At 36.5% G+C, this 16,096-nt stretch overlaps 1 protein-coding gene across 2 annotated transcripts in view; it reads right to left on the bottom strand.

Moving 5' to 3' along the window:
• Nucleotides 1–1,324: 1,324 nt before the first annotated feature.
• MSH2 (mutS homolog 2) overlaps nucleotides 1,325–16,096 on the bottom strand; it is an 81,193-nt gene continuing 66,421 nt past the window's right edge. For both annotated transcript variants that reach the window (XM_047853134.1, XM_047853135.1), the window contains 7 exons: nucleotides 15,019–15,169; nucleotides 12,106–12,203; nucleotides 9,200–9,445; nucleotides 7,805–8,009; nucleotides 6,370–6,617; nucleotides 4,278–4,453; nucleotides 1,325–1,772 (listed from right to left, as the gene is read on the bottom strand). In XM_047853134.1, coding sequence (XP_047709090.1) covers nucleotides 1,602–1,772; nucleotides 4,278–4,453; nucleotides 6,370–6,617; nucleotides 7,805–8,009; nucleotides 9,200–9,445; nucleotides 12,106–12,203; nucleotides 15,019–15,169 — 1,295 coding nt within the window. In that variant the 3' untranslated portion in view covers nucleotides 1,325–1,601. The remainder of the gene's footprint in view (nucleotides 1,773–4,277; nucleotides 4,454–6,369; nucleotides 6,618–7,804; nucleotides 8,010–9,199; nucleotides 9,446–12,105; nucleotides 12,204–15,018; nucleotides 15,170–16,096) is intronic.

Genomic DNA, 16,096 nt, shown 5'->3' with positions numbered 1-16,096 from the left:
AAGCCCCCCTTACCTCATGGGGGTTGGTAAGAACCACAAAAACCACAGCTAAAAGGAAAAAAAGAAAACTCCACCACTGGCTTTTTTCCAAGTGTGGCCGCCTTCCACTCAGCTCAGTGCCTGACACATGATGTGTCTGAATCCTTGAGGAGCAACCTTTGCAGGTGACCGTGCTTATGCTATCCCTGTCACCTCGAGCAACTTAAACTGCACCTCCTGCACTGGGGATAGGATCCAGGTGAGCGTAGCCACCAATGCCTCCTTCAATCCTTGTGCCACTGGACCCGGCAGCCCAGGAGCCCCACCAGCCACCACTGCTGCTGCCATCTTTCTTCCACTCAGCCTGCCAGCCCCAAGACCGGACCTGCCCCTGAGCGATGGCTCCTGCACGACCGACTCTGTAATAAGACTCTTAAGTGCTCATGTTCTTAGTAACCGTATAGTAGTGCTTTATATATTCTGGTAATAAATCTTTTGATATCTTATGTAGTACCAACATATTCTCCCATCATGGATCTAAGTCTTTTCACTTTGTGATGACTTTTAATGAAAAAAAGTGCTTAGTTTCAATACAGCTGAGTGGGTGGTGTTGTGACTTAAGAAATCTTTCCCAAAGCCAAGATCATGAAAATATACTTCCCTATATTATTTTCTGTAGAACTACAAAACTAAACACTAAAAGCTTTGCAGTTTTGCTTGTACATTTAGATAAAAAAATTCACTGGAGTTTATTTTCATATATGGAGTAGAGATCCAGTTTCACTTTGTTCTTTATATGGATACCCCATCATCCAATCACTATTTATTGAAAAGATGGTCCTCCCATCCCCCCCACCTATATTCAGCAAGCTAGCCACTGACTCTTAACCACTCCACCTCTTTCCTGTAAAATAAGGAAATAAGGAATTTGTAACAAATTCCTTGGCTAATGTGTATCCAGCTACCCTAGCTCCTGCCAACAAACAGACACTCTGGAGAATCAAGGGAAATAATTTCCATGGTTCCTTCTAGTTTGAAGATCCTTTACTTTTACAAAGTCTTTGGGTGCTACTTGTTTCTTCCATACCATTTGGGAATAAACACATATAGAAGCCCTATTACAGGGGCGCCTGTGTGACTCAGTTGGTTAAACATCAGACTCTTGATCTTGGCTCAGGTCATGATCTCACAGTTTGTGAGTTCAAGCCCTGTGTGGGGCTCTGCGCTGACAGTGTGGAGCCTACATGGGTCTCTCTCTCTCTGACCCCCCCCACACTCTCACTCTCTCTCTCAAAAACATAAATGTTTAAATAGAAAGTCTTATTACAAAGAAATATAACACATATCAAATTTCACAAACTACATGATTTTATTTATAAAATTCCACACACTGACTACTATTGCCCATGTCCATTTATGTATTCCTCAGTTACAGCTCTCATTCTTCAAAATAAAGATCTTTGAAATTGTACTCAAAGTATTACTAAATATTTTATTAAGGTGATATCCCATGGGCATCAAATTGCCAACACTATGAAAAAAAGGGTTAGTATAAAAACAATACAAAAGTATTACAGACCATAGCTTATCAATATTATCTTCGTTCCTTTGATGGGATTTCCTCATGTAGTAACTTTGATTCGTGAAATGATTTCATTTACAAAACTATTATTCTTTGCTATTACCTCAGCTTTCAGCTGTTTTAACTTTTTTGTGATGTTTTCTTCTGACATTTCAGTAAAAGGCACTTGCTTCACCTTGGATAAAAATTCTTGAATAATTTTTTCACCTTGCTGAAAGACATATGAATGATCCATTAGTCTTTAAAATGTCTTTTTAAAAAGTCACATTGAACTGTAATGAATTGTTTCTTTAAATTTCAATCTAAACACACCACCCGATATTCAAAGAATATTCTTTAAACTACAAGTGTGCACTATCTAGAATACACACAAAGGCCTTAGTTGAGCATATTTCTTAATAGCAAGTTATTAAAAGACATTTATAAATATCTTTTCAGCTGCTAATGAAAGGGGCTGAATATTTTAATAGTTTCCAAATCCCTCACCTTTTATAATCGATGCATAAACAGTCTTCTGGGAGAAAAAGAACTCAAGGTTTATAAATACTGTAAGGCATAAATAGTCACTGAAAATTCAGTACTCATACACATACAGAATTTTAAAATCAGTATTATTTTACTGGCCATTTATTGCCATTCTAAAAAACATGGCTGTTACTTGCCATGTCATTTGTGGGCAAATCCCTTAACCCACATTCCTCATCCATAAAATGGGATGATAATATTACCAACCTCCACAGGGCTGTTAGGAGAAATGGAGAGTGAATATGCGTGCTTAGAAGTGCCTAGAACAATGCCTGGCAAAGGTAAGTACTATATAAATGTTTATCATCACATATGAAGCAGAACTAAAAAGCCTGTTTTTCATACAGGGAGCTAGTTGGTGATAAGTACCTTAAGGGTTGAAAGGTAGATATTCAAATGGTAAGAAATGAAGAAATATTTCTCTATTAAATAACAAGTGCACTTTTTCAAGTAAAGATAAAATCTAGACTGAGCATCTTCTTTAGCTTAAAATTTTTTCAAAAAAGTGTAATTAATATTATCAAAAGTACATGGTTTCTGTTCTAATTGGAAACCAGGAATTACATAAAGGAACCTATGTAACCCCAGATCACCACTAGGTGTGCTGGTGACACCAAGACCATTTCACAGCAACCTTCCACACTTAAAACTGGCAACGAGATAGAATACGTTTCTCTTGCCAGTATAGGTACAACAGATGAAACTAGGCCTTTTCAACGCTTAAAAGTCATACACAATAATCTACTGTAACAATTATCTATGCTTCAATAAAGAACACCACCAAAAACTCACTGGTTAAAGCTAAAGACATGACAAGAAGTTCACAATGTATAAGTACAGTAAATGCTGCCAGGACCTAGCAGTGAATTAAGATTCTTTTATTTTCATTACTGCAGAGAATCCTTTAACGTCTAAAAAATACACTGGGCACATACTTGTACCTTCCTGTGCTAGTATCTAAATTTCACCCATCACTTAGAGATAAGGCCTAACTTAAGATGAACTTCTCCCATGAGAACTGAAACATTCTGCCCACAAAGAGCTTTCCAGAATAAACATTTGTCATATACCACTTAATTAATCTCTATGACATATTTTTCTTTTTAAGATTAAAAAAAATTTTTTTCATGTTTATGAGAGAGAGAGAGAGAGAGAGAGAGCGCGAGAGCACACGAGCATGAGTGGGGGAGAGGCAGAGAGAGAGGAAGACAGAACCTGAAGCAGGCTCCAGACTCCGAGCTGTCAGCACAGAGCTGGACACAGGGCTCAAACTTGCAAACCATGAGATCATGATCTGAACCAAAGTCGGATGCTCAACTGACTGAGCCACCTGGGCACCCCTAAGATTTTATTTTTAAGTAATCTCTACACCCAACATAGGGCCTGAACTTACAAACCTGAGATCAAGACTCACATTCTCTACCAACTGAGCCAGCCAGGAACCCTATGACATATTCATTATTCTTATCTCCCCAGCCAGATTCTAAACAATTGGAAGGCAGGAACTATGTTTCTTTCTTTGTTATCATCTTAACTAAGCACTGAGTAAATATGCAAATAACTGGATTTGATCTATTTGTTTATGAAGTAATCAAAAAAGTGCTCAGACATCTTTTACTCCTTTGAATTACTTACTTCAAACCTAGACTAGGGGTGGCTCAGTCAGTTAAGCCTCCAACTCTTGATCTCAGTCAGGATCATAAGTTCAAGCAAGCACACACACACACACACACACAACAAACTTTTAAAGGGGGCGCCTGGGTGGCTGAGTCTTGTTAAGCATCCAACTCTTGATTTCAGCTCAGGTTATGATCTCAGGGTCCTGAGACGAGCCTGTGTTGGGCTCCGCACTGGGCTGGAGCCTGCTTGAGATTCTCTTTCCCTCTCCCTCTGCCCCTCCCCAGCTTGTGCATACAGGTGCACTCTCTCTCTCTCTAAACAAACACACACCTAGACTAATACTCCTGTCGTCATAGGTTTTAAATCTGGTACTTTGAAATGCTCTCCTTTGGTCATGCACATAGTGTAGAAAGAAAAATAATAGAGATGAATGAAGTCTTTGCCATGCAAAGAAATCTAAGTGAATGATCAACAAATAAATATTAGAATCACATAGGGAAGAAATAACTCATCTTGGTGACCTGACAGATATAATACAGGATTAAATAATTACAAAAACAATCTGACAAACCTCTCTTTCCAGATAGCACCTCTTTGCTGCTGGTTCCATTTCACCATAGTCTTGTGATTTTCCAATATTCTGAAACTCCTCTAGTTCCAGGGCTTTTTGTTTAGCACACTCTATTACATGCCTAGGGAAATTTGCAAGCTCTGCAACATGAATCCCGAAACTTTGGTCACAGACACCTATGAAATTTGGGGATCGTGAGGAACAGGGTAGAAAAAGACAGCAATTAATGTAAAGAGAACTTATCCATCTCACCCTGTAATTAGGAAGCTTAATTTTGTATTTCAAATACATTAGCCAAATGTTTCAGAGTAACTTAGATGAAGGAATTTTAATTAGGTCTTAATGGAAAGTAACTAGGACTTGTCACAAAATGTTATATTCTATCCTTAACAAATGTAGTAGGAAAAATTTCAGGGAAAAAAAGGTTGGTAAGAACCCTCAAAGGTCTACACAAATATCAGATTCTGAAGAAAAATTAATCAATTCAATCTTCCTGAGGTCTTCTCATTTCATAAGTGAGGAACTAAATAAAGTATTAAGAAAAAAAAAAGATAAATGTGCGTCACTAATTAAGAGCATTTAATTTAAAATATACAGACTTATTACTCAATGGTCTATCCTCTAGATCTCCCTACATCATTTTCTAGAGATAAGGACTTCAGAAAATTGGCTAGATAAATATAAATATTTACAATACTGGTCTTAGAAAAGTTACTTACCATTCTTACATAGTCTTATTCTGATTCTAAACTACTGCAAACACATGACTACTGATTCTAAACTACTGCAAAAATTCCAAAAAACGGAATTTTTGACCCAAGTCACTAGTAAATTTATTGATTAGGTAGCTTATCTTCATCCCCATTTGCAGAAAATAAACTGACTTAAGACATTCCTTCCAGACGTTTAATACAAGTGATGCTCGCAGACAGTTAAGATGGAGATTCCATTTTTGCCTCAACTATAAAATTTTTTTGCCTAGTTACATTATCTCTGACGTTCTGGGGCTGGAGATGGATTGGATGGGTTTATTCCTATCATCTCCTCACATCATCTGGTCTTTTAAAATTCTGAACCCCTTTCTTTATCACACAAAACACAAAACGAAACCTCAATTTCATGCTAAATTCCAGGTCCAACTAAAAGTATCTTTATTTTTTATCAATAATAACTCAAAAGGATTCCCAATGAAGCATAAGCAACAAAGAATAAAAGAACCAAAAATATATCTCACTTATGTGCAACCCACTGATGCAGGAAAATGTGTTCCTGGAAAATCAGAAAGTCATCTGAAAAAACTATTCCAATGATTGGTGAAATGTTTAGGCAGCATGTTAATCTCATCAACCCTGTAAGCTCATTAGCTGCCAGACCCACAAATGACAAACTCTTCTGAAAGGATGAAATGCTAACAAATAAGTCATTTTGTATGTGAGAACTACCAACAATTTCAGGATTTGTGGAAACCCTACCTTTAAATGAACCTGTTCATGTAACACACTCTTTAGGGGCACCTGGGTGGCTCAGTTGGTTAAGCGTCCAATGCTTGATCTTGGTTCAGGTCATGATCTCACAGCTGGTGAGATTAAGCCCCGAGTAGGGTTCTGTGCTGACAGCACAGAGCCTGCTTGGGATTCTCTCTACCTCTCTGTTCCTCTCCCCCCGCTCCCGCCCCCATCTCTCAAAGTGAAGAAATAAACTTAAAAAAAAAAAAAAATACAATTAGATAATTATAATATAATAAATAGTTTGTTAAAAAGCCTTGGAACTTCAAAGCTTATTATTGTCATTAGCCGTAGGTAATCCGATAAGAAATCATGCTGCCATGATAGAGATAGTACAAAACCCTCTGTGATAATGTTGAAGAGTTATTCTTTCTGCAACTGTGTTATGATGAATGTCTACTATGAGACACAGAAATATAAATAATGTACCACATCCTTGTACCCAGATTATGAATTCAAAGGTAAATGTGTTCTGTACAAATATCAACAATTCATACTTAGAATAAGGCAATCACTGATGATGTCAAGGGTAGTAAGTTTCTCACTGTCACACCTGAATCTACGGTACACTAGCAGTACACACTCACCTTTCTTCACCTGATACAGCATAGTTAAGGTCTCATCAGTAGTTAGTGCTGTGACATGTAGGTTATTAACAGTTGGTATCTGATTGGCCAAGGCAGTAAGTTCATGAAAATGTGTTGCAAACATGCAAAAAGCACCAATCTTTGTTGCAATGTACTCTGATATAGCCCAGGCTAATCCAAATCCATCGTAAGTAGAGGTTCCTCTTCCCAGTTCATCTATGATTATTAAAGAATCTTTGGTTGCAGACCTGAAACACATAATTAATGAAAACTCCCCGTTATATAATATGTGGTAATTCCAAAAAAAAAAAAAAAAAAAATTAAGGCAATGTAATAGGAAAGATGCGCCACACACATAACAGATTATCTTAATATATAAAAAATTTAACAGTGAATAAAAAGCACTGAAACTTAAAAAAATGGGCATGGCCATAAATAAACAACTATGGAAAAGGAAACAGTGAATATTTTTTAAATTACCAATCTCACTAGCAGTAATCAATTTCCAAATAAATCAGCTATCATTCATTTCTTGCCAATCAAATCAACCAAGATTTTAGAGATTAATACCACAAGAGGATGGGAAAAGGCTGTCAGCATATGGACACCTGCATGTACGCACAGCTGGTGGTCATGTAAATTCCTGTGCCTGCTGCAGCCCTACCAATCAGACATTAGCATTCTTTCTTTTCTCATTTTTAACTAGATGTAAGGAGGGGAATTTTTTTCCCTCAATCAGAGAATGTAACAGTTCTTCATGTGCTTACTGGTCATTTATTTTTCTGTGAATTGCCACTGGCATCTTTTGCTTATTTCTTTAATTTTTAAATTACAAATATTAGCTTATTGACTAATTACTATACCAAATATTTGTACCACCTCTCTAATCATCAATAGTAATTTACTAGGGATCTACTATATGTGATGTACTTTAGAAGATACTAAGAAACAGAAGGCACAGCTTCCCTACCTTTAAAGAAGCACCTAAAAGTGAAACAAAGAGATTTTAGTAACCTCTAAAATAAAAAATCTAATAAAGTTAAAGACATGTTGAAGAGTTCACAGAAGAAATATCCATGACCTGAGGCTTATGTGACAAGGAAAGACATCAGAGAAGTAGAATGTCTGTCACTAAGGCCTTTAAAGATTGGAAAGGACATGGGTAAACACTCCACATAATTTTGAACAGCACAAGCAAAAGCATAGTAGTGGCGGAGGTTATAAGGTGAACAACTGCCAGAAATCTTAAGAAGACAAATTTAAAAATCAAAGCTTTCCCCAACTATTACCAATCACCCTTTAAGACAAAAGTTCACAAGAAAACTATTAAACTAAATGAAGGTTCTCAGATGTTTTATAGATGAATCTACAGATGCACTTCTCACAGGACAGGGACATTCATTTTCATTTTGAGGGGACTGGGAAATTCACTCACCTGAGAATAGAAGCAGTTTCTAGCATTTCAGCCATGAATGTGGAGACTCCTTTCAACTGACTGTCGCCAGCCCCTACTCGGGCTAAGATGCAGTCCACAATGGACACTTCTGCTGACTCACATGGCACAAAACACCCAATCTGGGCCATGAGAACTATCACCCCAGTTTGGCGAATATATGTTGATTTACCTCCCATATTAGGGCCTATAAAATAAATTACATTGAAAAGCAAGATCATTAAATTTATTTCTGCGAATAAATTTTTAGTATTCAACTGCACATTTATGACTAATCACCTAGGTCATATGACATGGCATATAAGCAGCAGAACCACCAACTACCTAAGTAATGGTATTTTCTCTTCAGTCAAACCTACACTGCACCCTTCATCAAGAGGACCCATGAAAAATATACCTTACCTGTAATTTGCCTAGAAAAACCATAGATTTTCTCACAGCTCACAGAACCGCCTACCTGATAATTTGATGTCATCCAGAGAAGTAGTACACACCTAAATGATTAACTAAACACTATAACTCATTAATAAACAAGGCTATTAGTGAATGGATTAGTATGGTCAAATCTTTCAAATTACTTAAACTCCACAATAAAGCCCTAAGAAACAACCCCATTTTCTGCAAAAGTACAATTTCTTTGTTTGGGTTAGATTGTATTAACAACTTGAAAATCTGTTTGGGGAACTAGAATATTATCACTGACTATTCCCCCAATATATTTGTCCAAAGACTCCCACCCATCCTCCACTTCTGTTTTCTAGAATCTGGTTAAGATGTAAAAACACTTTAGTTTGAAACATGCTACATTAGTCTATAAGCAAACTTTTCTCAAATTTCACATGAATATAGTCCCATGTCTTTAAAAGAACTGCTACCTTAAGCTGAGGTCATTCAGCAGTCCATTCTACTTGACCTTCAATGACCTCTGGCTAACGGTAATCTTTAGGTTGAAGGGATGTTCTTTTTTTTAAGTAGGCTTCACGCCCAGAGTGGAGTCTAATGTGGGGCTTGAAGGCATAACTGTGAGATCAAGACCTGAGCTGAGATCAAGAGTCAGACGCTTAACTGACTGAGACACCTAGGCACTCCAGAAAATTCATTTTTAAATACACTAATAAACCCCTTGGAACAAAAGTTTTATATAAAGATGACATTCTCTCATACGGGCCTCCCCCTCCTTCCAAATCTTCCCTGTAACCCAAATGTGAATATATTACTAACCAGTATGATTAATGTTGTCTTTCTAACATCAAGGATTAGAATTTGCTTCATCAGTCTTAAATATTTCTACTCCAAAATAAAAAAAAGGAAACATTACCCACCCCACCCCCAAAAAGCCCATAAATTAGATGTTTTTGGGGGTTTTTTTTGTTTTACCAGTAATGATGTGGAACATCTGTTTATCTTTTTCAAAGTGAACATCATTAGGAATAAATGCAACTTCATCTTGAACTTCAACACAAGCATGTCTGGATGCTTTCAACGTAATTCTTCCTTGTCCTTTCTCCAGAATGACTGGTCGTACATATGGAACAGGTGCTCCATTTGACACATGTGCAAAGCTGACAACAGCATCTAGCTGAGCTAATACATCATTGAGTGTCTGCATTGGTTCTACATAACCTGTATAAAAACAGAAAATGAGCATAGGAATACTGAAAAAAAAATACACATAAACAGCCACAGAAATATGTTTAACTTCCCTATTTGGGAACTTAAAATCCATTTTCTAATTTATATACTTAAAATATTAACAGAAGTTTGCCATGCTAAATTTGAAAGGAATACCTAAAACCTCACGAGTTTAAAATGTATTACTACATCTTCCCCTAGTATGAACGGATTTCAAAAATAGAATGTGATGCCTTCCCGTACCGAAATCCATTAAAATTAAAAAGCACACAGCTTCTTATCTTAGGAAACATACAAATACTAGGTTTAAAATATAATAATGTGACCATCAAGGCCTGTGCATGTATAAACTTGACCATATAACTGTTACTTGAGTTTTTTCTTCCCACCAGTACCACATGCAGTTGAAATTTAGCATAATTTAGATCCCTAATTGTCACTTAAAACACTTTCAATGAGATTCTCCTCTCCAAGAACATTAATACTAAAAGCTATTATGTACACTAAAAAGTCCCTGACACATGCCAGGCAATGCATGTTTAAGCAATAAAAATGGTCAAAACTTATAGAATAGGTTCTAAATTTTAATAGCTTGGAGGAGTTGGTGTAACATAACACACACACATTATGTAGAACTATCACACGGGCATCGGTGTGTCAAAAGCTTCAAAGGACATTCAAGAGAATAGTGTTTTAGAAAAACATTTATGAGTTTAATCAAATGGCAGGATATATAATTCATCTTTGATTCCCTTGTTTCCCATAAAAGTGATAAAATGTTTTGAAAATAAAAATTAACTTATGAATGGTTGAATACAAATAACTCTTACTGTTTCACCATTTTCAAATTTATTCCGTTTTACCTAACATGTACTTCTTTTAAAAAAAGAAACAGCTCACACTATTCTATAATGTAGGAACAAGAACCTGTGAAATTACTTAAATATTAATGGAGTACTTACTGTAATTACTTTAAAAAAGGAAAACCGAAGCCTCTTATTTAAGCCTATACTTGGTATCTTACATCATCTGGCTCTTAACAGCATTACCTTTTCTGGTGTAATAGCCAAGATAGAAAACTACAAAAATGATCCATTACATTTTAAAATAAAAATAATGCATATATTAGACAAGAAAAGGCTTCATTTAAATTCAAGGTAACTCTAAATAAAAAAAACCTTCCATTTAAATGTTTAAAGCTAGCAGCTTTAACCTAGTAGGTGCTTGATGAATAGGAGCTAGTAATTTTTTTTTTTTTTTTTTTAAGGAAGTGTGAATATATAGTATTTACAGCATCCTTAAAAACGCAATCTAGACTCAGGAATGTAATTCAACTGAGACTGTCATGCCACGATTATCTGATACTGCCAAGCAAAAATGTAATCTTTACAAATCTCACTCACCTCAACACCAATATATAAAGTGTATTAGAACCCTTTAAGTTTTATATTTCTGATTTACTATGAAAATTGCTAATAGTAAAATAATTTACAGAATTATATAAACACACAGTTTTCAAATGACTGTTTACTCCTAAATAATTCAGCATGAAAACAAGGACATCCTCCTACTTACTCAGAATACACACCCAAGAAATAGGACACCAATACCGTATTATTTCCTTTTAAACTTCGCCAATTTGTCTCAAGGTTCTTGATAGCTATTCCCTACCTCCAACTCCTAGTCCTGGGTCCAATCAAGGACTGTCTACTGCATTTGCTTGCCGTGTCTCTTTAATCTAGATAGAACAGATCCTGCCCATTCCTTTTTTGCTTCCACGACACACACATTTTTAAAGAGTACAGGCCTTAAAAGTAGTGTCTCACAAATCGAAATTTATCTAAGTTTTTCCCTTCTCATTCATTATCACGTTAAACATTTTTGTCAAGAATACCTCATGGGCAGTACCGTGCTCTTCCCTCTACATCACATCAGGAAGCATTATTTATGATGTCATTTGTCCCATTATTGATGATGCCAACTTTGATCACTTGTTTGAAGCAGTTCTTTGGTTATCTTTTTGAAAGGTACGATAAAGGTGTCCGTGATGACAGGCAAAGCCTTCCAGTTTAACATATCAGCCCTACCCTGTGCTAACCACACATTCATTCCGTACTACAGGCAATACCAGTGTCACGTCATGCAGTCTGCTCAACAGTGCCCTCTAGAATAAACTCTGGAAATCTGCAAAACGGCACACAAAACCCAAAAGAAGGTTTCTTGCCTCATGTGTAATTTCTATTTGTTTTTCAGTGGTACTTATTTCCAAAACTTAGAGCATGAACCCATAGATAATCTAACATTATTAGTGCCTTGTAGCCTTGGTGTTTCTTTTCCTTGTTACAATAAATTTGTGCTTTAAAAACAAAAAAACAAACAAAACAATAAATTGCACTTTTATGTATATCTGTTTTTCAGGCTGTTCCCATTGCATTCCTTAGCCTGCACTAACTTATCTTTCTACTTACAAGAGTAACTTCCAGCTACTTGTCCCACCACAATACCTATAAAATACTTATACGCAGTCTAACATAATACAGTCACAACATTTAACAGCTGTTAAAAAACCACTTTTCAAACATCCTGATGTTTCTATTACTAAAAACCAGATTATATTCAGAACAGTTAATGTACTGGTCTATTCAATTTACCTGAAGAAATATTGACAATTTCTTTAACAATTGCATCCTGGGCTTCCTCATACTCAGTTTTATTTTTGGTATACTCTTCATTGAGAGAAGTCAGTTTACTGCAAATCAAGATAATGATATTATTAAAAATATCAAAACATCTACTGGAGGTAATACGTACTACATAAAATATATACAGAGTATCTATCCTCTAAAGAACCAAAACAATAATTAAAATGAAAATGTGAGTAGAAAATGGGCAACTCATTAGGAGAAGATGTGGCTGGAATTCACTATGTTAACATTTACGCTGTTTAGAAGAGCCCTTCTTTTGATACTGAAGGCTGTCAAAGTAAGGAAAATGTTTTGAAAACCAGATCTCATTGAGTTAAGAAAAAATGAAACTATAGGTTGAAATAAAGTGAAGAAAGATAATAAAGTGAAGGAAAAACATTCACTAATGTCAAAGGAAGGGAAGGACATTGAAAACAAAAAGACAATGAGGTGCCTGAGGGGCTCAGTCGGTTAAGCATCAGACTCTCAGTTTCGGTTCAGGTCATGATCTCACAGTTACGTGAGTTCAAGCCCCACATTGGCCTCTGTGCTGAAAGCACAGAGCCTGTTTGAGATCCTTTCTCTCTCTCTCTCTCTCTCTCTCTCTGCGCCCCATCCCTACTCATGCTGCCTCTCTCTCAAAACAAACAAATAAATAAACTTAAAAACAAAAAAACAAGATGGGGGGCACAGAAAAGACAAAAAGGGGGAAGCATTCACTAGATGAAGGAGGGCATCAACCAAGGCAATAATTGTGAAGTTGATGGATTAGCCAATGGCATAATACACATACACAGCTCAAGAACAGTGCACAGGCAAGGAGCAGCAGCAGACCATGAAACAGGCAAAGAGAAAGAATTAAAGGAAGAAAATCAAGAGGCAAAGATATTATAAAAGTGAGACCACTATGTGAAGGAAGAGTAGCAAGAGAGGAAAGTGGAGGGGGCCAGGGACAAGACTGTGCAGGTTACAATACAAGTTCCAGATTTTTCTGGATGGCAGACAGACACTGGAAGTTTTTAAGAAGGAAAATCATAGAGGCGCCTGGGTGGCTCAGTTGGACTTCAGCTCAGGTCATGATCTTGTGGTTTGTGAGTTGTCAGCGCAGAGCCGGCTTCAGATCCTCGGTCTCCCTCTCTCTCTGTACCTCCCCCACATTCACTCTCTCTCTCTCAAAAATAAATAAACATTACAAAAAAAAGGAAGAAGGAAAATTATATGATCAAAGACTCAGATACACAGCAACGTTTCATTTGTTGACCAAAATGAATTAATAAATTTTCCACAACTTTTGGAATAAATGCAATCAGTTCTATCTCTTCTACATATATTATAAATTAATCAATGGTGTGCTTCAAAGACGGTTATAACACCCCACAAGTTCTGCCTTATCTAAGCCAAAATATACATATATATTTCTTGAGTCAGGGATAGTTTACTGGAAAAACAACTACTACTAAATTTAGCGACAGGAGATCTAGGAGTGAGTATCTAATGTTGCTAGCTGTCTAACCCTGGGAAATTGGGAGTTTCAGCTTCATGTAAAAAATGAGAGAAATAAACCTATTTATTTCAGAATTGTAATGAGAAATCTAACAGATGGATTGTTTTCATTCCTGGGGTGTCTGAACACCTAGAATAATGTCTGCACATAAGAGGCACTCAAAGACTTGCTAAATAAATGGATAAAAGGGGATCACATATACAAAAACTACTTGTAAAGTACAGGGACTATTGAAGAGGGGTGGGTGTTAGGCTGCCATAAATTCTAATATAGTACAGAAGGAAAAAGATAAATGCCCCCACCCAAGTAATGGAAGATTTATTTTCTTTATGAAAACAAATTTTTTTAAGTTTATTTTTGAGAGAGAGACACAGAGAGCAAGCGTGGGGGAGGGGCAGAGAGAGACGGAGAGAGAAAGAATCCAGAGCAGGCTATGCCCTGTTAGCACAGAGCCCAACACGGGGCTCAAACTCACAAACCGTGAGATCATGACCTGAGCTGAAACCAAGAGTTGGACACTTAACCGACTGATCTATCCAGGAGCTCCACAGAAGATTTATTTTAAAATAATTCTTTTTTCACCCATACATAATTTGCCTCAGAAACTTAACATCAGTGAAGGAAAAGAAAAACTCGCAAAATCTTTTGTCCATGTTTATTTTTAAGAGAGAGAGAGACAGAGAGAACGAGCAGGGGAGGAGCAGAGAGAGAGGGAGACACAGAATCTGAAGCAGGCTCCAGGATCTGAGCTATTAGCACAGAACCTGACGTGGGGCCCGAAGCCACGAACCACAAGATCATGACCTGAGCCTAAGTCAAACGCTTAACTGCCTGAGCCACCCAGGCGTCCCCAGAAAGAGAAATTTTTTAAAAAGCAATAATCTAATGAGTGACCTTGCTAAGGCTGGTAGGCATCTCCCTAAACTAATTTATAGATCCAATTGATATAGCAGAATTTTTTTTAATTGGTAAATTATAGCAAAGTTTTCTTAGAAAAACCAAACATGAAAATAACTATAAAGCAGAGATATGATGGGGAACTAACTCTAACAGATATGGAAGTATAGTATAAATAACTGTAATATAATTAATCTATTTCATATTGACAACAGAATTATGGGACAGACATGTGAAAGAATCTTAAAAACAGATCCAAAGTGTCCCTTCAGTCAATGAGGAAGAGAAGAGTTATTTAACACGGGGGTGTTGGAACACCTGACTAGGCACTTATAAGAAAATAATGTTTCACTCTTACCTTATGCCTTGTATCAATTAATAAGGTAAAACCTCCTTATCATACAGCATTCACGTTTCACAGAACAATTTAGTTCCATGGAACTACTGAAGACTTAATATTAAGTAATATAAATACAAACCTGTTGGTAAATTTAACACCATTCTTCTGGATATCTACTGTACTGAAGTTTTTATTGTTACGAAGGACTTTTTCTTCCTTACACGTTACACGGAAGTAATAACCAAACTGTGCACTGGAATCCAGTTTAATCTGTTTGCCAGGATCCAAGCCTTCAGGATAAGGAAATAAAGAAAAAGTATGTTACAGACGTCTAGAGCCATTTTTTAAAAAAATGTTTAAAATAATTAACTCTAAATGGTGAAAAACATACTTTTATGGCAAGACAGTATAGCGGAAATTATTAAGATTAACTGGGAAAGAGTCAAACTTCACTTCATTCAAAAACTACATGAATGAAGGCTGTCTATAAAATCCTTAAACTCTTGCATTAATGTTATTAGCTTCTGATGTCGAAGCGCTTTCTGGGTATACCCATCCGAAGGTGCAGAGTACAGCAGTGGGCTAAGATATGGCCCCTTCCCTTGGAGAGTTCTGCACCAGGGTTCTTTACTTCACTAAAGCATTTCTCTGGAACTATTATAAAGGATGATTAAAGTGAACAAATACACTTTCCAAACAAAAACTTAAGACTCTTGACAATGAAACTCTAGAAAAACTATAACATGTATTTTCTGTTAAGGGTAGGAAACTTCACAAAGTAAGCAATTATCAATCAGCTAGAGTTTGTACACCTAAGATTTTTAAGTTTCTCTAAGTCTGTCCTCATCATCTTGCACATCGATGTGATCTTAAGAGTACAAACCAGAAGAGAGATCATACCTACAAATTTAACTGCTAAAGCATGGCTATGAAATATCAGTAGCAGCAAACAACTAAAGACAGACCTCACTGGACTGGGGAGGAAATCACTGTCCTGGAGAGGAAAGAGACTGTAGAAAAAATGTAGACAGCGCTATGAAACGAGAAGTAAAGTAAGGCAAAGATTCTTTACCTAGGGTCTAGTCCATACATGAATTATCCATGGAAACTATTTGCAAAACTTTTTGTATATGTAGGTATGGACATATTTCAGGAAAGAGGATTCATAACTTTCATCAGATTCTTCAAAAGTTTAAGTACTACTGCTCAAGGGGTCT

This window comes from Prionailurus viverrinus, chromosome A3, assembly GCF_022837055.1.
Source record: "Prionailurus viverrinus isolate Anna chromosome A3, UM_Priviv_1.0, whole genome shotgun sequence".
Lineage (NCBI taxonomy): Eukaryota > Metazoa > Chordata > Mammalia > Carnivora > Felidae > Prionailurus > Prionailurus viverrinus.
This window is presented reverse-complemented; position numbering and strand designations above follow the sequence as displayed.